Source organism: Dendrobates tinctorius, unplaced genomic scaffold (assembly GCF_039654945.1).
Source record: "Dendrobates tinctorius isolate UK_male_01 unplaced genomic scaffold, ASM3965494v1 ptg000028l, whole genome shotgun sequence".
Lineage (NCBI taxonomy): Eukaryota > Metazoa > Chordata > Amphibia > Anura > Dendrobatidae > Dendrobates > Dendrobates tinctorius.
In genome coordinates, this window is record NW_027361696.1 from 68,744,535 (window position 1) to 68,770,933 (window position 26,399).

A 26,399-nucleotide genomic window follows, 5' to 3' on the forward strand; every position below is an offset into this window, starting at 1 on the left:
GTTCTTACCGTAAAATCTCTTTCTTGGAGCCTTCATTGGGGACACAGAATACCATGGGTGTATGCTGCTGCTGCTAGGAGGCTGACACTATGCAAAACAAGAAAATTAGCTCCTCCCCGGCAGTATACACCCACCGACAGGCACTAGGCACCTCAGTTGGTGAGAAAGCAGTAGGAGAAGCAACGGAACACTCTAAACATATGTACCAACCCAACAAGGGACTCAAAGACCCAACACGGTACAATTTAAACAGGGAGGGTGCTGTGTCCCCCAATGAAGGCTCCAAGAAAGAGATTTTACGGTAAGAACCAAAAATCCATCTTTCTTTATCGCCTTATTGGGGGACGCAGAATACCATGGGACGTTCCAAAGCAGTCCCAAGGGCGGGAACAGCAATAAGGAACGAAAGAACAGGAAAGGCTTAGGTCGGCCGGTGCACTACCGCCGCCTGCAGAACCTTCCTACCAACAACTGCATCAGACGAGGCCTGGGTATGAACCCTGTAGAACCTCTCAAATGTGTGCAAGGACTACCAGGTCGCGGCCCTGCAAAGTTGCAGAGCCGAAGCCTGGTGCCGAACGGCCCACGAAGCTGCCACAGCCCGGGTGGAGTGAGCTCTCACTCCCGGAGGGGGCCGTTTTTCCTGAAGTCGGTATGCTTCCTGAATGGTAGAACGAATCCAGCGAGCGATCGTGGATTTGGATGCCGGAAGCCCTTTCCTGTGACCTTCAGAGATGACCAGCAATGAATCGGATTGACGAAGTGAAGCGGTCCTAGCGAGGTAGACACGCAAGGCTCTAACAATATCCAGCTTGTGGAGTGACTTCTCAAGAGGGTGAGAAGGAGCCGGACAAAACGATGGAAGAACGATATCCTCGTTGATGTGAAAGGAGGAAACCACCTTTGGCAGGAAGGAAGGAACGGGCCTGAGGACGACTTTATCCTGATGGAGCACCAGATAAGGAGAACGGCATGACAAGGCCGCTAACTCAGAAACTCTTCTGATGGATGTAATGGCGATCAAAAAGGTTACCTTCCATGACAGAAGTGACAAAGGAATGTCCTGGATGGGCTCAAACGGCGCCTTTTGGAGAGCGCCAAGAACGAGATTGAGATCCCACGGTTCTATTGGTGAATGATGAGGAGGAGCCACATGAGCGACTCCTTGGAGGAACGTCTTAACCTGCGGTAAGGAAGCGAGCTCTCTTTGAAAGTGAATAGACAAGGCAGAGACCTGGCCCTTCAGGGTACTGAGAGACAGACCCAAATCTAAGCCAGACTGGAGAAAACCCCAGTATGGATGGAATGGAAAAGGCCATTGGAAAAACTTTTTTGTCATCGCACCAACAGAAAAAAGCCTTCCAACACCTGTGGTAAATGCGGGAAGAGGCTGGCTTCCTGGCTTTGGTCATCGTCTGAATCACCTGGCTGGAAAAACCTGATTCTCTTAGGATTGCGGCCTCAACGTCCATGCCGTTAAATTCAGAGACCGAGAATTCTCGTGGTAAAGGGGGCCTTGAGAGAGAAGATCCGGACGGTCTGGAAGTCTCCAGGGAACGTCTGCGAGCATGTTCACCAGTTCCGCATACCAAGGCCATCTCGGCCAGTCTGGAGCCACAAGAATTACTGGAACACCTTCCGATTTTATCTTCTTGACCACTCTTGGGATCAAGGCAAGAGGTGGAAAAAGATAAGGGAGTTGGAACTGGGACCACGGGATTACTAGGGCGTCGCAAGCGATGGCTAGAGGGTCCCTGGACCTGGCTACGAAGCGCAGAACTTTGTGGTTAATCCGAGATGCCATGAGGTCGACGTCCGGAGAACCCCAGCGCTTGCATATCTGATCGAAGACTGAGGGATGGAGAGACCATTCGCCTGACGCTAGGCCTTGACGACTCAAAGTCGGCTGCCCAGTTTTCCACCCCTGGAATGTTAACGGCGGAGATTGCTGGGACGTAACGTTCCACCCAGCGCAGAATCCTGGCCACTGACATGACTTGGTGGCTGCGTGTGCCGCCCTGATGGTTTATGTACGCCACAGCCGTGGCGTTGTCCGACTGAATGCGGATCAGCTTGCCGATGAGAAGGGGTTGCCAGTGAAGAAGGGCCAGAAAGATCGCTCTGATCTCGAGCAGATTGATAGGAAGTAGAGCTTCCTGTGGGTTCCAGTGTCCTTGAGCCGTCCTCTGATGAAAAACCGCTCCCCAACCCAGGAGGCTGGCATCGGTGGTGATGACTTGCCACCGAAGCGGGAGGAAGGACCTCCCTTGGAGGACTGATGTAGACATCGTCCACCAAGTGAGGGATTGCCTCACTTTGAGAGGGAGGAGAATGGGCCGGTCTAAGGACCTCGTCGTCTTGTCCCAGACTGAAAGGAGGGACAGCTGAAGTGGACGAAGGTGAAACTGTGCAAAGGGCACTGCTTCCAAGGAAGCTACCATCTTCCCCAGAACTTTCATGCAGAATCAAAGGGGAATGGGCGTTGGCCGTTTGAGGGCTCGAATCCCTTTGAACAGAGCCGCAAATTTTTCACTCGGAAGAAACACCCGGGCCAGGTTCGTGTCGAACTCCATGCCTAAAAAGGTCAGACGCTGAGTGGGGCCGAGAATGGACTTTTCTTTTTTGACTAACCATCCGAGACGGTCGAGAGTATCCAGGGTTATCTGAAGACTTAGGAGACAGTCTTGACGGGACGAGCCCTTGATTAAGAGATCGTCCAGCTAAGGAATGATGAGAATCCCTCTGGATCGAAGGATGGCCATGACCGTCGCCATCACTTTCGCGAAAACACGGGGGGCGGAGGCTAGGCCGAAGGGAAGAGCCGTGAACTGGTAATGATTTTCCTGAATCGCAAACCTGAGATATTTCTGATGCTGCAAGCAAACAGGGATGTGAAGATAGGCATCCTGTATGTCCACAGAACAGAGAAATTCTCTGGGCTCCATTGAGGCTATCACCGATCGAAGAGACTCCATTTTGAAGTGAAGAATCTTCACGTGGTGATTGAGCAATTTGAGGTCCAGGATTGGCCGCAGGGAGCCGTCTTTCTTCGGGACTACGAAGAGATGAGTAGAACCCTGAAAACCGTTCGTCTGAGGGAACGGGAACAATCACTCCGGCGGAAAGAAGGGAGGAGACAGCCTGAAAGAATCCTGGAATGTGGGACCGTTGTCTTGGAGGTCGGGACAGGAAAAAACGCCTGTCTGGCGGGGAAGAAAATTCGATCTTTTAACCGGATGCGATGATTTCCCTGACCCAAGCGTCGTCAACAACCGACAGCCAAGCGTCCACGAAAAAGGAAAGTCTGCCTCCCACCCTGGAAAAACTTCCAGGTGGGGGTGCCCCATCACTTGGAGGCAAACCTACCGGAACGGGCACCTGAGGACCTGGAGTATTGTCCTCTAGATCTCCAGCAGGGAGCGGGCCTGTAAGAAGGTTTCTTCTGCTCTCGCTCCCTAGATGCGGAAGGACGCTCTTGCTGGACAGATCTCTCTGTGGATGAGAACGGGCGAAAAGGCCTAAAGGGCAGAAAACCCTTTCTATTAAAAAGGCGTCTTGGTCGAGACTGGGGGAGAGAAGTACTTTTACCCCCAGTGGCATCGGAAATTATTTGAGCCAGCTTGGCCCCAAAGAGCCTAGAACCATGGAAGGGCAGATTGGTGAGCGACTTTTTTGAGGTGGTATCCGCGTTCCATGACTTTAACCAAAGAACTCGGCGTACAGCCACTATATTGCTGTTAGCCCTTGCTACGCAACCGGCCGCATCTAAGGAGGCGGCTAAAAGGTATTTACCTGCATGATTAATTTGATCTGCTAGATCTGCCAGCTCGTCCTGGGGAGCCGCCACTTAGATGTCCCTGCGAAGAATTTTTGCCCAAGCCGAAATGACTTTAGCCACCCAGGAGGAGGCGAAAATAGGGCAGAGGGAGGCGCCGGAGGCCTCAAAGATAGACTTTGCCAAAGATTCTAACTGCCTGTCTGTTGGATCCTTAAGCGATGCACTGTCTGGAAGGGACAGAACCGTCTTAGAGGCTATGCGAGAAATGGGAGGGTTCACTTCAGGGGCTTTGGTCCATTTAGAAAGCAAATCAGCCTCAAATGGGTACAGAACATCTAAATACCTGCGGCCCGAAAAGCGTTGCTCAGGGTGCTCCCAATGTTTGGCTAGAGTAGTATCAAACTCGTTGTGGTTTGGAAAAGTTTTGGATGGAGGCCTTGATCGTTTAAATGGAACAGAACATTCCTGAGGAAGGGGCTTGTCCTGCTTAATCTCCAGGGTTTGGAAGATAGCTGAAAGAAGACTATCGACCATATTTCGTGTTTTAGATATGTCATCTGCTTCTGAACTAGATCCTGATTGTGGATCGTCGTCTGACCTAAGGTCGTCCACTGAAGGAGACGGACACCTGGGTGAAGCAGACGGGCCTAGCGAACTGGAAGACGAGCCCGATAGGAGACGCTTCCTGGACATCCTACTCGGCCTGTCCCTCTGAAGGTCGCGGTCAGGAGCGGACGACTCACCTTGAGAGGCGGTCGGAGCAGCGGTGGCTGTAGATAGCTGAGGCAAACGTTCTAGGACCTGGACCAGGGACTGAGAGACTTTGGTCTTGGTGATTCTGGGAGAGGGGAAGTGCCCTCATCACGGGAATCTGTGTGCTCCTGAGAGGCCGACATAGCTGAAGGACTGCAGGACGGGCAGAAAGGAGATGGCTGACCTGAAGCCCACTTCTTTTTACAGCGCGCACAGGCGTAATGAGTAGCGGTGGGCCTGAAACAGAGCTCCCCTGCAGGGTTGGGCATAAGGAAAACTGCACTGAATGGCCACGGGAATTGGGGAAGAACTGCGGAGGAGGGCTAATATTTCTGCATAGAGCAGAGCCTACCTAGTTCCGATGAGCAGCAGGAACGCTGCAGTGTCCCCCAAGCAGCGCAGAAAGGCAGGACCCAAAAAAAAAAAAAGGAAATGCCTGATGAGGTGAGCGGTGGGCGGAGCATAGCGGCTGAGCCGCAATTGGAGCTGACATACAAGAAGAGAAAAAGGAGCCCTGTGATGGGCTAAAAAAGGCGCGAGTAAAGCGAGCTCAGGAGGAGGAGGCGCTCTGAGAGCGGGAGCTGAAAACGAAAGTGAAAGTGAAAGAGTCGGCACCGCAGCCCCGTGATGGAATCGCCCAGGAAGGTGAAGAGAAGGCCTGTAAGGAGGTACTGTGCCCGCAGAAAAGCTTTGGAAAACCCTGCCCAGCTGTGACAACGGGGGGAGAAAACCCTGTATTCAGCCCTTTAATATAAGTGGAGAGGCGCGTGGCTGGTGAGAGCGGCGCCCGTCAGGCAGGGAGAGGGGCGGGAGATTCAAACAGCCTGATGTGTTCGGCTGTCCAGTTTCCCACCGATGTGCCTCTTGGTAATGCTGCGGGCTGGAGGGATCGTACAGGCACTTACCTGATGTCCCTGAAGAGGATGACCACAGGGGCCTCACAAGGGTAGTGACAAGCCGCTGTCTTCTGTACCCGCATCCTGCAGAAGACGGCATTAACCTCTTGATGGCGAGGAAAATCTTGCGATCACCGTCTTCCTCTCAGCCCTGTCTCGAGAGAGGGGTGAGGAGGGGGATTTGGCAAGGACCAGCCACCTGTCCACATCCCATAGCACCAGAAGGTGATATGGAAAAAGTCCTGCCAGCGTACTGAGAGTTGCGATGTGGGATCAGCCACACTGCTCGCTCAGCCGCCTGATATGGGAAAGCAGGGTGAACTTCCATCCTGTTTCCCAACTTGAATCTGCAAAACAAAAGACAAAAAAAAAAAAAAAGTTCCACTAGAACACCTAAAGAAAGGTTAATTGCGGATCTGGGAAGATCCCGGTCCGCCTCCTACAGACACTAAGCACAAACTGGGATGCCTAGTGCCTGTCGGTGGGTGTATACTGCCGGGGAGGAGCTAATTTTCTTGTTTTGCATAGTGTCAGCCTCCTAGCAGCAGCATACACCCATGGTATTCTGTGTCCCCCAATAAGGCGATAAAGAAAAGACATTGTTTAGTTTGCAAAAGAGAAGACTGAGAGGAGACTTAATAGCTGTCTACAAATATCTAAAGGGCTGTCACATTGTAGAAGGATCATCGTTATTCTCATTTGCACAAGGAAAGACTAGAAGCAATGGGATGAAACTGAATGGGAGGAGACACAGATTAGATATTATAAAAAACTTTTTGATAGTTAGAGTGATCAATGAATGGAACAGGCTGCCAAGAGAAGTTGTGAGTTCTCCTTCAATGGAAGTCTTCAAACAGAGGCAGACATCTGACTGGGATGATTTAGCGAATCCTGCTTTGAGCAGGGGGTTGGACCAGATGGCCCAGGAGGTCCCTTCCAACTCTATGATTCTATGATTTTACGACAGATTTCTGGTCTTCAGTTTGCACAGGAGGAGCTGTGAATCACTTTCTATTTTTGGTACAGAAAAATACCACAGGGCCACCACCATCTCGTGTGTAGCGGAACAACTGCCGGTACGGCCAGAAACCAGTACTGGTCATGTAGCGTCGCACTACAATGTAGGGAGGTGCTACTAGACAGCCAGTCACACAATCCACAGATCTGGACTTCATACTGGCTTCATAATTCCAGGCAGTTTATTATCATTTTAATTTTAAGACTAGATGAGGATTGAGAACTGTCCATTACCATCCAAAAATCCACACTTTGTGGTCTGATCAGGAAGACTCACCTTTACTGTATGCACTGATAATTGGCTGTAAAAGTTTAGAAAGTAACGAATAAAGGACATTAAAAAAAAAAAATTAGAAACGGCAAAAGTGATACAGCTGCAGGAGATTATCACTACAGGACTAGGTGTCTCGTGCCTCCTGGTCCATTCACTGATCAGCAGCTTTCTGCCCATGCACATTGTACACAGAAAGCAGCCAGTGATGTGGGCGGGGTTATACACAGCTCAGCATTCATAGCTCTGCAGCAGAGAAAACTGATTCTGTCACAACTGCTGCACCCAGTATACTATGTGGCACAGCACTGGGATCAGGTTCTCTGTCCCTACATCATGATGCTGTCAGATTACATAGCAAAACCTGCTGACAAAGTCCCTTTAAAGTCACCCATACATCTTAAGTAGCTGTTGGCCAAACAGTTTGCCCGATGGCAGCTATCTTGGTGGCTATCCCATACACAGGAGTGCTCGCTCTATGGCTACGGTCACACTATGATGGCATCATGAATGGTGGTCTGATTAATACGGCCGTGTTACTATGTGTAGAGAGAACGGCTACCGGACATCTCAGGTGGCGACTTCTATCTGGGATCTCAAAAGTATTGGCAGTCCGAAATCAGACATGCCAGATCCTTATCTGCCACAACAATCATCCGTCCGGCGCCCACCTATACATTAGAAGAGTCAAGCCTGTCAACAGCAGTAGAGCCTGTTGAGGTTGGCAGTCTCAGCTGAAATGAGTCTACTGTGTACGGCGTTAACCAGGCAAAAATATGTAGAAGCCCTTTTGCCACCAGTTTGTTCTTGTGCTAAGAAAATCTCTGTGTTGTCAATGGGTCCTCTTGGGAATAGTGTCTGTTGTACACCGGGTTACTACACTCAAAAGTTTTTTTCGTCAGGCAGGAGGTGTTGAAGTGTATATTGTGCAATGACTATACTGCGTTAACATGACTGCGTCTTCTCGTTTTCACATATGTATGCCAACTCAAGAAAGTTTCTTCAAATGTGGGTGACCTTCCAAAAGCCCAAAAGAGTTAGTAGTATTTCCAGAAGTTTTGTGAAGGACACCAGAATAATTCTTGGATGGAAACTTGGTGCCCAATTGTGTTTTCAGGGGGTGATGTAGTCAGGAAAATGGGAACATAGAGTTGGGGGGTGCCCCAAGTCCCAAATCTATCTTTTAGTAGGCTGACCAAAATATATGGGACCAAGTTGTGAGGCAGGTGAGGAGTCGATCTCCGGGATCCCATCTGAAGGCCACCGCTGATTCACCTGGCTGATGGACCTAGTCTTACAAATTTTCACCATCTCTAATGGATTTACGTTACATACATCAATGATGCAGACATTTAGGCGGTATATATTTGGGATTGAGATACCTTTAATGATGAAAACTTCTGAAAAATGTGAATTTTTAAAAATATGACCCCATAAAAAAACAAAACTAGAAACAGTGGAACAATGCTACATACAGCTCTGATGAGCACGAAGCCACCAGATCAGCACCCGCTCATCTCCCATCTGCTGATACTTGTTGGTCGGGGCAACGACTTGAAGCCAACAACAGCTGTGACCCAGATTTACTTTCCTCTTGCCAAACATAGCCCCATGTTTATTAGCAACCCAGTAAACACGCAACACAGAAATTAGAAAGATTCACATCTTTATTATGATCATCAACCAGAGAAGCGCTAGGGAGCAATGCACTCAGCTGCGAGAACCTCAGAACCATTGTGAACCTGCACAAGAACAAAAGAAAAATCTTCCCATTCATTCATCCACCCAAGTTCACACTCCGGTACATGGACATCAGTGCTGGTCATTGAGAACAAGACTATGGAATATGGGAATAATAGACCATAGCGGGTCTTCTTATTCCCCAATCCCATAGGAGCAAACCTGCACGTCTGTCCCGTGGACATTAAGTTACAGTGAATTAAAGTTCTTTGGCCATTGCTTTAAATCGAGAGATGGTTAGTCTTAAAGCACAAACCCAATCAAATATAAATATAATAAAAACACAGCGAGACAGGAATAAATGCAAATAATACAAAATACTAAATACATACAGAGCGCTCCCATCCTTCACCCCAAACTGGACTCGCCACCAAGCAATGGCTTTATGGAGTGAGACATTGCAGAGATTCAAGGTCGTTATGACGTCTCCCATTAGCAATGTCCACCAGGACCACCAAACCGTGCCGTCGTAATCACACCAAACACCAAGTGCAATCATATTTGCTAGCAGTTGTCCCTCATGTCCGTCCTTCTTACCCTCGCATGATTTTGGACATCTTGACATTTGGCTTTAGGTTTATTGGAATCGGTGATCCTAATTTTGTTTTAGAACAATTATAATTGCACTAAATGTTAAAGGAACATTCTGGAGCAGGGTTCCCCAACTCCAGTCCTCAAGGCCCACCAACAGGTCATGTTTTCAGGATTTCCCTTGCATTGTACAGGTGATGCAATTATCACCTGGGCAATACTAAGTAAATCCTGAAAACATGACCTTTTGGTGGGCCTTGAGGACTGGAGTTGGGGAACCCTGCTCTGGAGGATTCAGAGCATAACATAGGGTTTTTCTTTGGTGTTTAAATTCCTTTATGCAAATTAGCTCTTCTCCAGAAGGAATAAAAATAATGTCATTAAACAGTTGGTGCTATAAGAAATAAGTTTCTTTCCTTCCAGTGGTGAGCTTACTTGTATACCTTTTGTTCCCCCCCCCCCAGGAAGAACTGTCTGACCTTTAAAACCTCCTACACATGCTGCCATTCTTCACCCCTGAGGCCAACATTAAAGGCGTATCACCTAGCCACTTATTACCCTGCTCTGTACTGATGAGGGGCAAAAAGTGTGAAACAGCTCTATACAGATTATCTAGAATATCTTTGTTACTAGGCTGCTTACTGACTTTCAGTAGGTGGCACAAGACAGTTTTCCTTCCTCCTGGGGAAGAGTCTATTTGTATTTTTTTTCCCCTAGGGTGAGGCAGTGACATTATGAATGCCAGCTGCCAGGTTCCACAAGATGAAAATACTGGCTGTGTCACGCTCCACCACCTGCATTAGCTAGAACACAGTGTTGTTTTTCTAGATATGTTCCTTTAAGAGAGCAGTCAGACGGCTTTATAAATCAGACTGCAGTACTTGGACTGGCCAGTGGCTCTCCCCACCCAAGTGTGACAGCTGCATAGAAACATTTAAAGCAGTCATGCTCTAGACGGGCTAGCCGCCGGCCAGTCTGTGCACTGCAGTCCGATTTATACAGTCCTCTGATTGCACCCTAAGCCACATTGATAAAAAAAAATTCAGATAGCATTTAAGAAAAAAAAATAGCTTTTTAGCTTTTACATAATCCATAAGGCTTCGATCACAAAGGTGGCGGGAGACGTCACTATAGGTAGGCAGGCAACGTGGGCATGACCGATTTTTTTGGGGAGAAATTTATAAAACCCATCAACAGTTTAAAACTCCATGGAGTGACTAAATAACCAAACTTACTATTCCCTGGTCTTAAAAGGGTTCAGAATAAAGAACTATTGTGATTTTTAAACTTTTTTTTTTTTTTTTTAAAGGATAGTGCAAGCCATGGAAAATACCATAAGCATTTTAATATAAATGTGTTTTTTTTTTGGGTGCAGTACTACAAACTGCCTTTAAGAGTGCCCAACTAAATGTGAGCAGATCTAATTTAACAAACGGGCCATATTGAGGATTTATAAATGGTTCCCCGCCCCCCCCCCCCCCCCCAAAAAAAAAAGAGGAGTCAATGCCACATTTTACTTTGCCTGATCTTCCTACATTAACCCATTTTTTTCTTCAGCAGGTCACAAAGTCAAAGGCACAGCCAATAACGAAGACTCACGACTTCAATGATTATTAAACATAAGCAAGAGGGAAAAACAAAACAAAAAAAAACAAAAAAACACGTGTATAAATAAATAATGGAAAAAATAAAATAAGCTTTTCCACCACTACTTTTAATAAAAGGACTGCATTGCCGTCCTTGAATCCTGAGAGGTGGGTCACGTTTTCTGGGGGTTATATGCAGGGGAGCACTCCCCAAACATGCTAGGAGGGGGATACTTAAATAAATTTCACAGCAATAAAAAAAAAATAAAAATAACTGAGGTATTAGGGCAGCAAAGTATTGTCACAGACACTGCTTGGCTTCTAGGGCGTACATCCATGTAAGACCTAGAGGAATAGAAAATATAAATATATATTATAGAACTACCCTTAATACCTCTCTACATTACACCAAGGGTGAAATTGCATGGACCATTCTGTGCAAATGTAATAATCTGGACGGGTAGACCAAGCGGGATTAAAAGAGTTCGTAGCAGGATGGTCACAACACACCACGAAATTACCCCGACAATAGGGTGAAGCACGAGGTATATTGGGTACACAACGCGTTCGACGCCTCTTGGTTTCTTGACGTTTCAGTTCAGAAGACCATCTCCCTACTTATGATAGAAGGTCGTAACGCTGCCTCTGATGGTCAGTATAGAGAATTGCACACAACAGAATAGGAAAAAAAAAAAAAAAAGTGATGGCGGGGCCTTTGGTACATAGTGACTTTCTCTCCATCACCAAAGACTAAAGGTCTACTCTTTGCTCGGAAAAAAAAAAATCAGTCCAAAATTTGCTCATTCAATATGAAGAAACATTTTGAAAACAAGGTAATTTCTCAGCATGCTACTCAGGCCTGTTTGGGGGATCTTAACATGCGGAAAAAAAAAAAAAAAAAAAAAAGTTTTGTGCATTTGATAGATCCCAAATGTTCTTTTGTCACATCATCCTTTGAGATGTTCCTCACAGAGGAACCGGAGATATTGTCCTCACTCTTGATCCAACTTCCAAAGTCTTCTCCTTGAGAAACGTTTGGCCTTTGCAGTTGGGAATGTTGAGAGTGAAAGGACGAGGAGGTCCTTCATCTAGGCTTTTTGCGTTCGCTCGTCTCTTTTTTAAGTTTTCGGGAGCATCTCTTTGATCACAGATTCCCTTTGGTCTGACCTTGTGGTTTAGATTTTGCTGCGCTTCTTCCTCCTCAGAATAGAAGTAGAGGAAATTAAGTCCAAAACCTAAAAAACGATCCCAAAGTCCCATCGGCTTGGAAGAAACAGATCGGGATGATGGGACAAGTTGGGAAGACTGATAAAAGTTTGCGCGCGATTCTGTCGAAGAAGACAAAGGCGTGTAGACAGATTTTATGTCCAGAGAGAAAGAACGCTTCAAGCTACTAATTTCACGACGTTGGTCGGATGAGATCCCCATGGAGGTAAACCTGCCCGCCAGGGTGGACTCAGACTCGTCCTTTGCACAGCTGCTGTCCAGTTTGTTAGCATCGATGGCCACTTCTATTTCGTGGGACATAGAGTTGAGATTGTGATTGCTTTGGCAAATCTGCTCGGTGTTGGGAGGCTTTTCGGTACGTGGCTGCTCGGAGCGCTCTCTTTCTGTAGGGCTGTCAGGATGAACAGCTTGGGCGGGATGCGATTGCCGGGAATTGACGAGACTCATCTCATATTCAAGAAGCTGTCCGAGAAAGTTGAAGTTGGGGGAAATGGTGGGTCTTTTTTCTTTAACAAACCTATCAAAGCAAGAAAAAGATATGGTTATCATTAAAACAAAAAAAGGCATTATCAGTGGTGGCTGGAAGAAGATCGGCCTGTGATCTCCAGCTCTGTTCCTAGTCTACATCCAACCACAGTGGGCTCTCTTACCTGTATGCATCATCCAGAGAAAGCCCCATCGACGTCATGATGTAAGCAATTGCAACGGCTGCTGAACGGGAGATTCCAGCCAGGCAATGGACTAAAACTTTGCCATTTAACAGCTCCACTTTTCCTGGGAATAAAAAAATAGATTGCAAATTAAAATAAAATATTCTATTCTGTAAATTGTTACAGAAATTTTGATTCCTTGGGGACCAAATGCTGAAACTTCCAGAACTCAACGTGCAGACAAACTCCAGTGAGCAGAGATGAGCAACATTCAACGGAATGCTTTTGCTCATTGAATCATTTAGAAATCATAGGAGTTTCAGCATCCAGAACATCACTGATTAAAGGGGTTATTCACATTTTCAGAAATTGGCATTATCGAACAGTGCTTATAGAAACAAGCACTTTTGCAATGTACTGCTTTGAAAAATGTGCAAGTGTATTTGAGATATTAACACTTTTCTTTTAGCAGGGTGGTCGGTCTCCAAGTCGACGGGCAATAAACAAAAGAAAAGTGTTAATATCTCAAGAACGGATGAAAATTTTAACAAGCAGTAAATTGAAAAGTTGCTTGCATTTACAAGCACTATCCAACAATACGCATGTATGAAAATATAAACAACCCTTTAAAAACTTCTGACATTGACTCTGCCTTATATTACATGATTGGCCATTTGATGAGATTTCTAAAGGTGGCAGTAGACTTTTTTGGGGGGGCCGGCAATAAATATATCATCCTGTAAACATAACATTTGCCAACACTGTATGATAGATTGTGGGTAGGGTACAGCTTATGTGATAGATGTATTTACGATATCGGATGTGTAATAGGAATGAGAGAGGAAAAGATACCTATGAACTCGACAGCTGCACCGAGCCAGGGCAGGATCTTCTCACAGTAGCTGTCATTGATGGGGATGCGTAGAAAATGGTTATCAGAGATGAAGACAGGCTTTGGACAGCTGTAGCTGACGTTCAGCACATGCGTGATGCCATTCTGATTAATCACCTCCTATAAAAAGGACATTAAGCAGCACAATGAGATCACTGAACAAGAGAAATCCATTCATAGCAAGAAAAAAAAAAAAAAAAAAAAAATCCCCACGAGTCACAAATGATTGCTTTAACAAAAAATAAATAAAAGATTATATATATATATATATATATATATATATATATATATATATATATATATATATATATATATATATATATATATATATATATATATATATATATAAATAATATAAGACCCTTATTGTCAACGCGCCATGCTGGCCGCTAACTCATGTCACAGATCCTCCTTCAATAGCAAAGACTGACTGTATATACAAGAGTGTAGATTTCCAAATGGTGTGTAAAAGTCATTTTATAATAGGGCATGTGACATTGAGCACTGGCACCCTATACATAAATCAGTTCGGAAAGTGTGGTGGAAAACGTGAAATATTGGAGTGTTCCATGATTTACTGCATCAAATACATGGATAAATTCCCCCTGATGTGCCCTACGGAAATCAGACCAGTATCAAAAGGGTGTGAGCACTTTAAGGTGGACCTCTCACCAGATCAAAGTGGTCATTTTTTGTTCTTATTTTATTCCAGCAATTCCCTTGAGTATCCAGCTTTTTTTTTTCCCCGAAATCTACTGTATTGTTGTAGAGATATGTTTTAATTTGGTGTTTATTTTTATGATCTTTATTGAGGGGGTGTGGCTCCTTTGGAAAAACACGCCCCAGAGAATCATGCAAGCCACGCCCCCTTCAAAAGCCTATAAAAATCAGCACTAAATAAAAAGACTCTTACTGTATCTCTGGAACCGTATGGCGGATTTTAAAAAAAAACAAAAGTTGGAATAATCAGGGGAGCAGTGGGAATAAAATAAGAGCAAAAACTGAACACTAAACTTGGTGACAAGCCCTCTTTAATGAGCGCTAATTTTAGCTACATGATCCCCATTGGTGTTATGGAGGCTTGTAAGATCACCTTTCAACAAACCATTTCCTCTGAACAGCATAAGCCAAAAAGGTGAGACAAGTGATCAGTTTCCAATTGCTCCTTGTAGCCCCCAGGCACATTACGGTAGATAAAAGTTGTCAGAATCCGCCAATTCCGGCAGGATTGGCCAAGCATCGAATGTATATAGGGCCATCCTACGACACAGAAGATGAGGGTCTGACAAGTTTAGTTTCAATGGAAATCCATCAATTCTACCGATATGGCTCCGAAAAGTTAGTGCAGAAGGCACATGAAAGCGTTCATTATAAACAACTTGTAAAAAAGAAAAATATTCTAGAAAAATCTAAGACATAATAACACAGCTGAATGTATGAATATGACTCATCGTAATTGAGCAAATCCCGTAGAGAGCTTTACCGCTGCGGCCTGAACGTTGCTCACGAGATCGTAAATGTTACAGAGAACATTTTACAGTCAATCTCAGGAGAGTTCAGTAAAATGGATGTGCCGTTGCATCATATGCTCATATTAGAAATACCCCAAACCACAAGAAGAACGTCTATTGAATGGTACCATGAGAAATTACATGTCATGAACAAGTAATTAAACCCGAGCCTATTTTGGGGTGTGGATTCCCGTTAAGGAGGACCTGTCACCAGGTGTCCGGTATTTGCTCTTATTTTATTCTCACAGCTCTTTTGGAGTATTCTGCCTTTTGTTTTTATTAAATCTGCCACAAAATCAGAGTTAAATGGCCTTTTTATTTGGTACTAATTTTTATGGTCTTTATAAGGGTGTGCGGCTCACAGGATCCTCTGGGGCGTGTGTTTAGGCTGCTCTGCATTATCACCCTGTGAGCCACGCCCCCTTCATGAAAGTATATAAAAATTAGCCATATCTCTGAAACTGGGTGGTGGATTTAAAAAAAAATATGAATAAGAGCGGAATACTCAGGGGAACAAGGAGAATAAAATGACAGCAAGAACTGACCATTTTGACCTGGGGACAGATCCTCTTTAAAATAGTTTGATTCTGTGGCCTGGTCAGTGTAGTTAGGTCACAAATAACTGCTGATGTGTGCAGGAGCTTTCAGGCAAGCATTTCAAGGGTATTTAGAGAAAGAAATGCCAGGCTGCACTAAATTCTGTCTAGGAATGAAATGTAGACTGGCCAGATCACTAACATGCTGCAGAGTCATTACCTATACATTAAGCTCAGGGCTGTAGGCATGTAATGCTGACGCTGCACTCGGCAAAGGTGAAACTGCTTTCATTCAAGGTTATTATCCTGTACGTGGAAACGTGCGCTTCTATAGTGATTCATACAAATTCTTTGACTACAATGTCTGGTATATGTCCAATAATGAAGAATCCACACAACTATATGCTGCCGAATTATCACAATTAGACTTAAAGGGGTTTTCCTATCTTGTAAAGCAATGTCATATTACTAACATATGCCATCACTTTAGAATTAGTGTGAGCTTAACCTATGGGACCTCCGATAGGGACCGTAGAGCCGATTTAGCGCTGTGCTCCTAAGCTTTCCTTACATTAAGGACTTTCCTAGCATCCTGGTTGTGCACAAAGCTGCAGCTGCCCCATTCACTTGAAAGGAGAAATTCTGCAATTTTCTGCACAGCAGGTGACTGGGAGGGGATGGACGCAGGAGGGGACAATGGAGAAAAATAAATAGTGTAAGGGAGGAGTAGGGAGGTAGCATAGCACCCTTATACTCAGGATCCTTGAGGTTGGGCCCCACAAAGTGATGGCATATCGTAGTGATCCTAGCAGTTTTTTCATCCAGAAAACAGATAAAAAAAGATGAAAAATTATCCTCCTTTTGCTGCAGTCACATTGACTTGCATTGGTCAGTGTGCTGTCCACATGCAATCGATTTTGCATCCCCACCAATTTTTTCCTCGTTTGAGCCCTATAGACTACATGGCCACTATGCATTAGGTTCAGTCTAGCTCATTAGTCATTGTCTGATTTTCCTATTTATAAAAAAAATAAAAATAAATTGCTGCAAAATTAGTCCTCGAGGTTAACAAGCCACTCTATACATGGCATTTCAGTCCAAGTGTGCCACCCATGACCGTACCCAAATTTGTTTAGCTCATCGAAAAGGTCCTTACTGAAGGACCTTTTGTGGAACAGCATATACAAAAGAAGGAAAAAGGAAAAAAAAAAAAAAAAACAACTAATAAAGTATGCCAATCTGCAGGCTACCAGGACAAGAGCACAGGTTAAAGATCAACCTTATCACCTATCGAAAACAAGGGTTAAACTAATTCAGAGAAGGTAGGAAGCAGCTTGTAATATGACCTGTGTAGGTTTATGGCTCATACCTGATCCATGACATCATTCTGGGATCCCAGGTAAAGGTGCGGCAGGATACGGGTAACAGACACCGTGGATGTGGACAGGCAAGGCTGTGATATGCTCGTGTGCAAAATATTCGAGGTGCGGCCTTCACACAGGTTTGGGAATTGGGATGAAAATTCGGCAAACCCCCCTGTAGAAGAAGACGACAACAGGTTGAAAATTTTGAAGAAGCAAAAATGCCAACAACCCCAATATATATCTATATTTTTCAGCTCTGGTTTTATTTTTGTGCCCTACCTCAGATAACTTTATTTAGTGTTGCCTAGAGGTGCACCGAGCTGTATTTTTTTTCTCCTCACTATTTTTGGCAAGTTACCTAATTTGGTGTGGACTGGGTGATGGGATCACGGCATAGGCCATTTAAAGCAGGATGACTGCAATAATACAGCGTTTCTTTCTGGGGTGAGATGATTTGTGAGTGTGAGAAAATTTGATTCTGACCGGCACTCAAGAGTTTGGTCTGATGCCAATTCTTAATGTACGCCTGCAAATCCAAGTTAGGAAGATTGCCAGGGTAAGGCGAGAGGGGTAGTGTTAAACTTTTGAGAAAGGTGTACAAAGTAATAATTGTTACATCTCTATACAATGTGTGCCTAAAAAGATAAATAGAGATATATAGATAGATATATCTATCATAACAGGGATTTGTAGCTATAATCGCACCTCCCCCCGCAATCTGGAAGGGACTTATTGCACTGATATAGTGACCGGTCTGTAGAAAAGAAAGCAGTGTTGATGGATATCATAACTTAAGAAGATCAGGCACTTTAAAAAAAATATATTTTACCTGGTCTAAATGCCGCAGTTGTTCCGACTCAAACAATGTTTTTCTTCCGTTCCTGTGTCTCTCCGTTCCAGAGATATGGCCTCCTCTTCTCGGAATAGAAATCTATTCTTGTTTTCAAGTGGGTGTGGTCCTAAACTCTTGTGGGCATCTACTTGATGATCACACCTCCTTAGATAATAAGACTAGCTTTTTATACAGGAAAGATGGGGCCATATCTCAGGAACAAAGAGGCGCAGGAAAAAAAAAAAAAAAAAAAAAAGAAAATGAAAATCAGTGCCGGATTCAGGAGATCAGAAGCATTTACACCAGATAAAAAAAGACTATTAAAAAAAAAATAAATATATATATATATATATATATATATATATATATATATATATATATATATATATATATATATATGTAACACAAGTCTAATAATTTGGATTTCTGTGAAATTTAGTGTATGTATGGAGTAATTTTCCTAAGTAACAACCACCTCAAGATACAGTAACCAAACCTGCAATCAGCTACTTGATGTGCATTAAGCTCTAGGGACAGAGCCATCAGCTGTTATCAGGAAATATATTTTTACATGCCAGACATTAAATTGCCAAATTATAAAAGAAAAAAAAAAAAACACCACACACACAAATGCATCAGGTTGGCCAAACCAAAAGCCACATTTAGTGGTTCAATGAGTTGGATCCCGAGTGGAAAACCTCATTCTATGATGCCTACACATTAATGAACTAGGGTTATGTGAGAGAAAGTAAAAATGTTAATAGAATATTTCATGACTTCTTACAACAGAAAAAAATAAAAATAATTTTTTTTTTTCGTTCTCTGGCAAGTTAGTAATGCATTCCATCACTGCCTGCTAACTTCCGACTCATTTTGCAGTCCCTCTAGTTTTTGCGCTCTCTTGGGTAATGATCTCACACTGCAAGGCACGGAACATGCAGCACTTTTGAAAGACTCAGCACATGTACTGTATTTCAGAAACATGATATCACTCGGAAAGAGATAAATTAATCGATAGGACAAATTTAGTCTGAATGAAGGGGGGGGGGGGAGAAAAGAAAAATCAATGGCACGATCACATTTTCTAAACGCAGCTTAGGTCATCTTACCGCCATTCAAAAATAATGTAATTTTACCTATTTGACAACACCCGGTGCCTTGAAATGGTGAGTACTAGATTTCCATTGACATGATTCAGGACATGCATTTTTTTTTTTTTTTTTTTTTTATACAAGTCTCTTTGAGAAGAGATATATAAGAAAAATGTTTTCTTTCCCGATCAAGTTTTTATGGGATTAAAATGAAAAAAAAAAAAAAAAGTCTTAAAAAAAAAATCAATCCTTAAGAGGTCAACTGGACCTTCCAACTCTATGAAACAGGGTGAAGACAAGGACTTTGGAAATATTGCTTTACATTAAATTTCGCTTACCTTCTAAGAGAGAGACAGAGCTGTATTTTTTCTCCAGCTTTCCGACAATCAAGGACACAAAATGGCCAGCAGATAACTCCTGATTGCCTTGGTCATATACAACTACTTGCTTCTCAAACGAAGCATCGATCTATTGAACAGAAGAAAAAAAAAAGAAGACAAAATGTTCAGTGGTCGGAAATCCAAGGACAACTGTTAAAATATGGATGTTGTGGTCCAATAAAGCTAAATTCAATGAATGCAGGAGTAGGGTGAACTGCTGCTGATAAACTAGGCAAATTTGTTCTTCTGGAGTCTAGAATAATGCAGGACAACCCATGCGGGAGCAACAATCACCATACTGGTAGCCAGATGTCTCCGAGTAAAACCAGATATAAGCAAAATATCTAAACATACCCTATCCTTCCATCTCCCATCTTCTGCTGCTAGTCAGGAGGCCACCATGATGCATAGATTGGCACCAATGCCACCAAAATCAGTTTACCTTAAACTAACATTTATGGCAGGATGTAGAACTTGGCAGAAGCCAAAAATTAAAGGCCCCCTCTCACAAAGAGAACGCTAGCGAGATTGCTGTAACCTCACCGATTTTGTGATGCAACAGTGATCTCGCTGCGTGTGACACATAGCGGCAACCGGGCCCCCCGCTGCGATGTCACTGATCGTGCTCATGCTGTCCTAAGCCATTTTTTGATCGTTGATGTCCTGCTGGCCAGCGCGCATCGCTGTGCTTGACGCCGATGAGCGACCTCGTTGGCGACTCAGAACTCATGGACGCAGGTGTGAGCCGTCAGAATAGCTGCTGTTACAAGGTCCCAATGACCGCCGAGGTCGTTATACGGATCGCTGCTGCGTCGTTGAGTAGATCTGCCTGTTTGACATCTTACTAGAGATCATGTAGCGACACACCAGCGATCCTTACCAGGTTGTATCGTTGTTGGGATCGCTGGTGCGTTGCTTAGTGTAACGGTACCCTAAGTGTTAATACAGAACTTTTATTCTCCACCATCTCTTTTGTGGTCTACATAAGCCTCAACACAACTGGTCGCGTTAATTGAAGGAGCAAACACGGAACTCAAGATTTTGAAGACATCGAACATTTACAATAGCAAGTTTCTCCATCATCTTCTTGATCTTTTGTTTTACAATATCTGATGGTGATAACTTGACATTCATAAATCTAAAGTGTTTCTCCTAAATGTCGTCATTTTTTAAGAACTTTGCATTTGTCAAGTCAACATAGAAGACTTGTCAATGATCGAGTGCAAGGTTTCCTGTTGCCCGCGTCTGTCTGCTGAAGTATTGACCCTGACTGGCCTATATTTAGGTCTGGATGATTCATATTAATTTTAAAAGTAACATGTAGTCAGTAGGGGGTATCGCGTAACAAGCATCCTGATTATTTTGGAGGAATGTCGATAGTAACAAGATACATGATACATTGAGCTCAGCTCTCTCTAACGGTGAGGCCTTATGTGTCTTGGTCAACAAACCTTAGGGTGCGGCAGCACAAGCAGCTCCTTTAGAAGACGTTTTCGGGCCAGCTTTGACCCACACAGATTCACAGAGCCCACCACATGCAGATTGTTGTAGTCGCTGAATGAGCGGCAGTCGATTACCAGAACCCCTTCGCTGTCCTCCCTCAAGATGCCAGCCAGTTTTTGGGCTTGTATGGCTTGGGGAGGTTTCCTCTCTCCACCCATTTTGATCAGTCTATAATAAAACAAAGATGGAAGATATATGGATGAGATTCCACATGCACAAAATAATAAAATCATACAACTTCATCATCTTGTAAATATCTTAAAGAGTACAAACGCTATTTTCTAAGGTCGCCATATTGGAAAGCAGACCAACATAAAATTGTCCACAATACGACACTATTGGAGGCCAAAGGAACGTGTTGGATATGACAGACATATGGAGTAAGAGTAAGACCAAGTCACTCCCAGTACAGCCTTGACATCATGGACGATCTGCTGCATCATCCAACTCCACCAACTCTTCAAGGTTTCTTTTCAGACTACAGTGGTCTTATTGTAAAGAAAACAAACATTGAAAAAAGGTGTTACTCAGCTATTTTATTAATTTTTAAGGCTCCAGGTGGAAGAAAAAATAAAATAAATAATATTCACCTACAACTCGCCTCTGTCGCCAAGATCATCTCAACAAAGGAAATGCACACAGCCAATCAAGGGAGGAGAGGTTGACACACCTTAGCCAGTGATTGGTCAGCTGCATTTCCTCTTTCAAAAGGAGGACCAAGGGAGTGTGAAGTTGCCCACTTCCTTTAATTTTTTTTTTTTTTTTTTTAATTTTTTTTTTTACTCCAGTCAGAGCCTTAAAGGGTTTATACCAAGATTTGAAGTTATTTCCCATCAATAGAATAGGGGACAACTACCGAATCACTGGGCAATCGCATGGGTCTGACTGATAAAAGGAGCACGATTTGTGCAAGCGCATCTATGCTCTATTCACTCTCAATGGTACTGCCCAAGATAACTGGATCACCATGCTGGTCTTTCTCCAGTAGACCCATTGATGATCTGTGCTCCATTCAGACGATGCTCTTAAGAGCCCTGTTCAAAAGATTAGTTGGGGTTACCAGTGGATAGTGGTCTACTTCAAATCTTCATAAAAAAATTAGTTGGACAACCTTCTTCAAAGCACACCAGCTGCCTATTGTAATATTCAATCCTTAGAAACAGGTCGTGGGCATACTATTAGACATACCAATGATGCAGCCGCACAGGGATCCCGAGAGATAAGGGGGCCACTGTCACCTCCAACACACTTGGAATTGAGCATCATGATTATTTATTGGACTGCAAAGGGCCCATATTGTTCCTGTACAGGGGCCTCATACATCTGTGCCCGCCGCTGGGGCGGGGATACTGGGTCTCGTTTTAAAGATCCATCTGGTCTGTGGAAACTTGCTTAGCAAGTAAAGCTCCATTGGTATGCAAACTAGCTCTCGTCCAGAAGGAAGCAATTAGCCAAACCAAACCTCCATATTATATTGGGGGTCAAAGCTACGTTCTTACAACCTATCAATTACGCAAAACACCAAATTTTGTTTTGTTTTTTTGCACTGCGCCCTTACCAGACCTTCCAGATCAGATATCCTGAAATAAGGATGTACCATGCCCAATTCCAGTGCAAGATATCCAGTAGTGGCTCGGCTAGTTTAGACAGGTAGAAAAATGCTTACGTGAAAAATCTGATGTATATTAACACCTGACTCAAAAAACAAGCGCCGACAATATAACTCAATATATTACGCTCAATGAATAAAGGGCAAAAATTATCACACGTAAAAAGCAAAAACAAAAGATACATTTTACTATGATTTTGTTTTACCAACTAATATTTATAAATATTGTATCTTTTTAGGTTTACATTCCTTAATCAGCACTCAAATTAGTTTTATTCTATCTCCTTGGGGCTTGATAATATTGGGTACTTTTTTTTTTTTTTTTTAAATCCTTTCTAAATCACTACTAAGATCAAGTCAGAACATCAACCACTGGGAAAGTAAAAAATAAAAAAGCCATTCATTACATGTCCTTAAGAACACAGCAGAGTGATGTCATTTGGGAAATTCAAGTGTTGCATGTGGTTTTTCTAGAACACATAATAAAACATTATGTTTTAAGGCTTTGAGTCCTTTTATTTTTTTTCCCCCTCTCTTTCTAAATGACTTTGGTCTGACTCATGGAGACATTTTGGATATATTTAGGATGTTAAACACCAACATTGGTCTGACTTGGGTCTATCTGGTATCATTACAAAAACTTGACGTTTGATCCAGCTATAGGCTTTAAAAGAGCCTCAGTAAAGAATATATATTGTTTTATTTTACCCTTTCAATCATTTTCACTTCCCCCCCCCACAATGATAAAGCTCTTAATAGTGACCTGAAAAGGTTCATCCACATGCCTGTTTATCTACGTACGCGAGAAAGAAAAATTGACCGATTTTCATCCATTTTTTACCATCTATGCAGAAATATATATATTTTAATGTATCTCGCCGTGGATGTGGCCTCCAATGAAAGTAGGAGGATTAGTATTTTATAAGAGGAATACTCGCTCCTCGTTCTGTGGCCTCATCTGGAAGAGTAACAAAAGTTGATTGTACAATATCAGAATGCTGACATTCCTTTGACACGCTTGACAAATTTTGTTGCACTATCGGATGCATTTTTTTTCCATTGCGGATTTATAAGTGCAATTGTCTCACTATTTCTCCTCTGGGATATATCTTGATAATAAAAGCGTGCAGCTAGTAACTAAACAAAAAAATACGCAACATGGCCATGAGATTTTAGAAGTACAATTAATTTTTCTGCTACTTAAAAATGAAAATAACTGCATGGCAAAAACACATGTAAACAAGGCCTTAGGGTAGCTTCACACATGATTACATACACTTTTCTCCCCATTTTTTTGTCTAGACAAAAAATGTTGCCATAGAGAAATATAAAACGTGCATTATGATTGGTGCGATTTTTTGTCATTTTGGGGGTTAGTGGATTAACCCCCTCCCTTCAGAAATGCAACATGGCATTTTTACCATGCATTTTCCCATAGGCTTCTTTATAGACCGGGAAAACATTAAAAAAAAAAAAAAAGTTTTTTTTTTCGGAGTACTTTAGTTTATAAACAAAAACAGATAAGATGGGCCTTTTTTTAGGCAAGCCAGAGACGTAATATGGCCGGGCCTATTGCAACAGCAGCGGAATAAGCTTTTATGCATGGACCTCCATGTCCATGTGGGTGGCAATTGCTCAGAATGAAATGCCATTTTCTATAGATAACCCCACTGCCCAGTAACAGCCTTCTTTGGTCTGGATATTAGGTCACTCCTGACGGGTCCGACTGCAGATGAGGTCATGGCGTAAGAGGCGCCTGTTATCTGTGATGTAATGGGATACCAGAGGCATGACTTAGTGCTGGAAATATCATTCTCAGGAGCAGATCAACATCTCAGTGTAACATAGTGACCACAAGAGTCAGAACTAAAAATATCACTAATCAATAGGAGCCTAATGACATAATACCGGAGGTCTCCAGCAAGTCTACTGCCCATATAATTGCTTTATGAGCCATTCACACATGAGAAGATTACGTCCCTGCATCTAATAAGTAACGATTCAACACATCAGTGTAATGCAAATCGGCAAAATACTTCTGCTTTCTGTTATGAGCCATTTTAGGCTCCGAATGGCTCCTTTGTATGGTTGTGCTTACAAAAATAAACAAAAAAACAAAAGGAAGTCAATAAGGATAAATAATTTCTTAGAAATCAAATCCGATAACCGAAAGCAGAACATTAATATTTAAATCACAAGTCTTACTATCAAAATCCTTAGTAATTTCCCATGATTTTTTTTTTTTTATTTGTATGCAATCATTTTGAAATATGTTCCTTTGTCCCCCTCTTCGTGAGAAGCAGAAGGTACGATGGGATTTCCATACAATACAACCAGCAAGGAATGATAATAAATAAGTTTGCATATGTATTTATTATGCATAAAAACTAACATGTATGAAAATTATATATATATATATATATATATATATATATATATATATATATATATATATATATATTTTATGATATCCTATTTTAAATAATTTTAAGAAAAATGACGTTCTATGCAAAATAATTATTGCATCCCTTCGTCCACGTACGCACCATCTACTGGTAAACAAACGCATTTTGCTAATCGGTACATACCCAGGTACCACAAAATGTCCTTTGTCCTACAGAAAAACGCAAGTATTTTTTCCCTTTAGCGTTTGCAGGGCCCTCATGCAGGCGACATATCCAGATTTCCTTTCAGGTTAGTAGATTTAATGCTTCTCTCTTTCCTACATTCCATTTCCTGATGATACATGAGCTATGCATTTTTTTTTTTTTTTTATCTGCTCTGCAATGCGTTCCTGGCCTTGCTACAGCAAAATGGGGTAGAAGCCAATATAGCGGAAAACAGACAACAGCTCCTCCGCATTAAGGCACGCACAATGCATTATTATTATTTTTTTTTTCCCCCTCTTTCCAAGAAGTAAGTGAGAATGAAATGGAATTCCAACATATCGGTCATGCACAGGAAACAGGGATGTGGGAAGTGGTCTCCAAATATGCCAAAAATGTTACAAGCAAAAGAGGATATGGCGGCTGCAAATAGAAGAAAATGTGCTAGGTGTAGGGTAGGAGAAATACAGCCGAATTTCCACCGCACTGATCGTGGGCACAATGCATCACAAAATCTGTGCAGGACTGGATCATAACAGCTGCTGGGAGGGATTACCTCTGCCTTTCCCAGAGAAATCTGACCAGCTGGTCTAGGGGGGGTGGAAAGAAAAGCTAGGACAGTGAAGTCCCACAAGTCCCAGCCATCCCAAGGTCTGGTCTCTTTCTATAGCTTTAGCGGATCTTATATAAGATGCGAGGAAAAAGAAATCCCATTGATAAAGTGGGCTCTGCTACATCTGCAATGCACCTGTCATGGGAGCACGACACCATATAGGTCTGCGCCACCAGATCTGCAGTGGCTCCTTGGCGCAAACAAAAAAAAAAAAAAAAAAAAAAAAAAAACACACAACAAAAAAAACATAAAATGTGAATAAAAAAACTATGCAAACGTTGTAATACACAAAAAAACAAAATATCAATATTTAATAAATAAAAAGATGATAAACAAAAGTAACGAAACAAAGAGCTTTACCTTTGTGGAGAGCTCTGGAGGGTTCCCAATGCAGCAGCAGCAGTACCTGCAATGGATGGCCAGACAGACCCAGCAGCAGCAGAGCTAGGAGGTAGCAGAGGGTCCCAGGTGCTCTGTACTATATTGTTATGGTGACTGGAGCCAGCAGAGAGAGGATGAGGTAATGTGCAGGGAGAGGGAGGGGTGCACAGGGGGAGTGTTAAAAATAACTCAGGTTGATGTCATCTCCAGCCAATCAGAAGCCATGTCAGGACTGAGCTGTGATGTCACCTCTTAGCCTGATTAAAACAATCCCTTGGTGGATTTTCCACTGACACACACACACAGCATTAACCCTTTCACCGATGCATTCGCACAAAACAAAAGCAATATTTACTGAATAAAAATAAAAAGATTTTTTTTTTTTTATTTTGCAGGCTTATTCGTGCATTTAAATATATAATAAAAAAAAATGCATAAGTGAAAAAAAAATCTTTTAAAATCATTTTTCAATAATAAAAAAAATCTATTTTGCATGTGCATAATTTAGCAGGACAGCTTTGTAAAAAATCTTAATACATTGCTTCGAAATAAAACAATAATAGACAATATTAGAAATGTAAAGTTTTTTTGCAAGCTTATTCATGCAGTTAAATTATTTATTTGCATGCGAA

General features: G+C 42.8%; 1 protein-coding gene across 1 annotated transcript; it reads right to left on the reverse strand.

The window, feature by feature from the left end:
* Positions 1–8,364: 8,364 nt before the first annotated feature.
* On the reverse strand, positions 8,365–25,940 carry LOC141085519 (dual specificity protein phosphatase 8-like). The gene is made up of 7 exons (XM_073570937.1): positions 25,747–25,940; positions 20,507–20,726; positions 19,014–19,143; positions 16,758–16,924; positions 13,302–13,461; positions 12,450–12,573; positions 8,365–12,316 (listed from the first exon to the last, which is right to left on the reverse strand). The coding sequence occupies exons 2-7, from the start codon at positions 20,714–20,716 to the stop codon at positions 11,539–11,541; spliced, it is 1,569 nt and encodes a 522-aa protein (XP_073427038.1). The 5' UTR covers positions 20,717–20,726; positions 25,747–25,940; the 3' UTR covers positions 8,365–11,538.
* Positions 25,941–26,399: the final 459 nt, after the last annotated feature.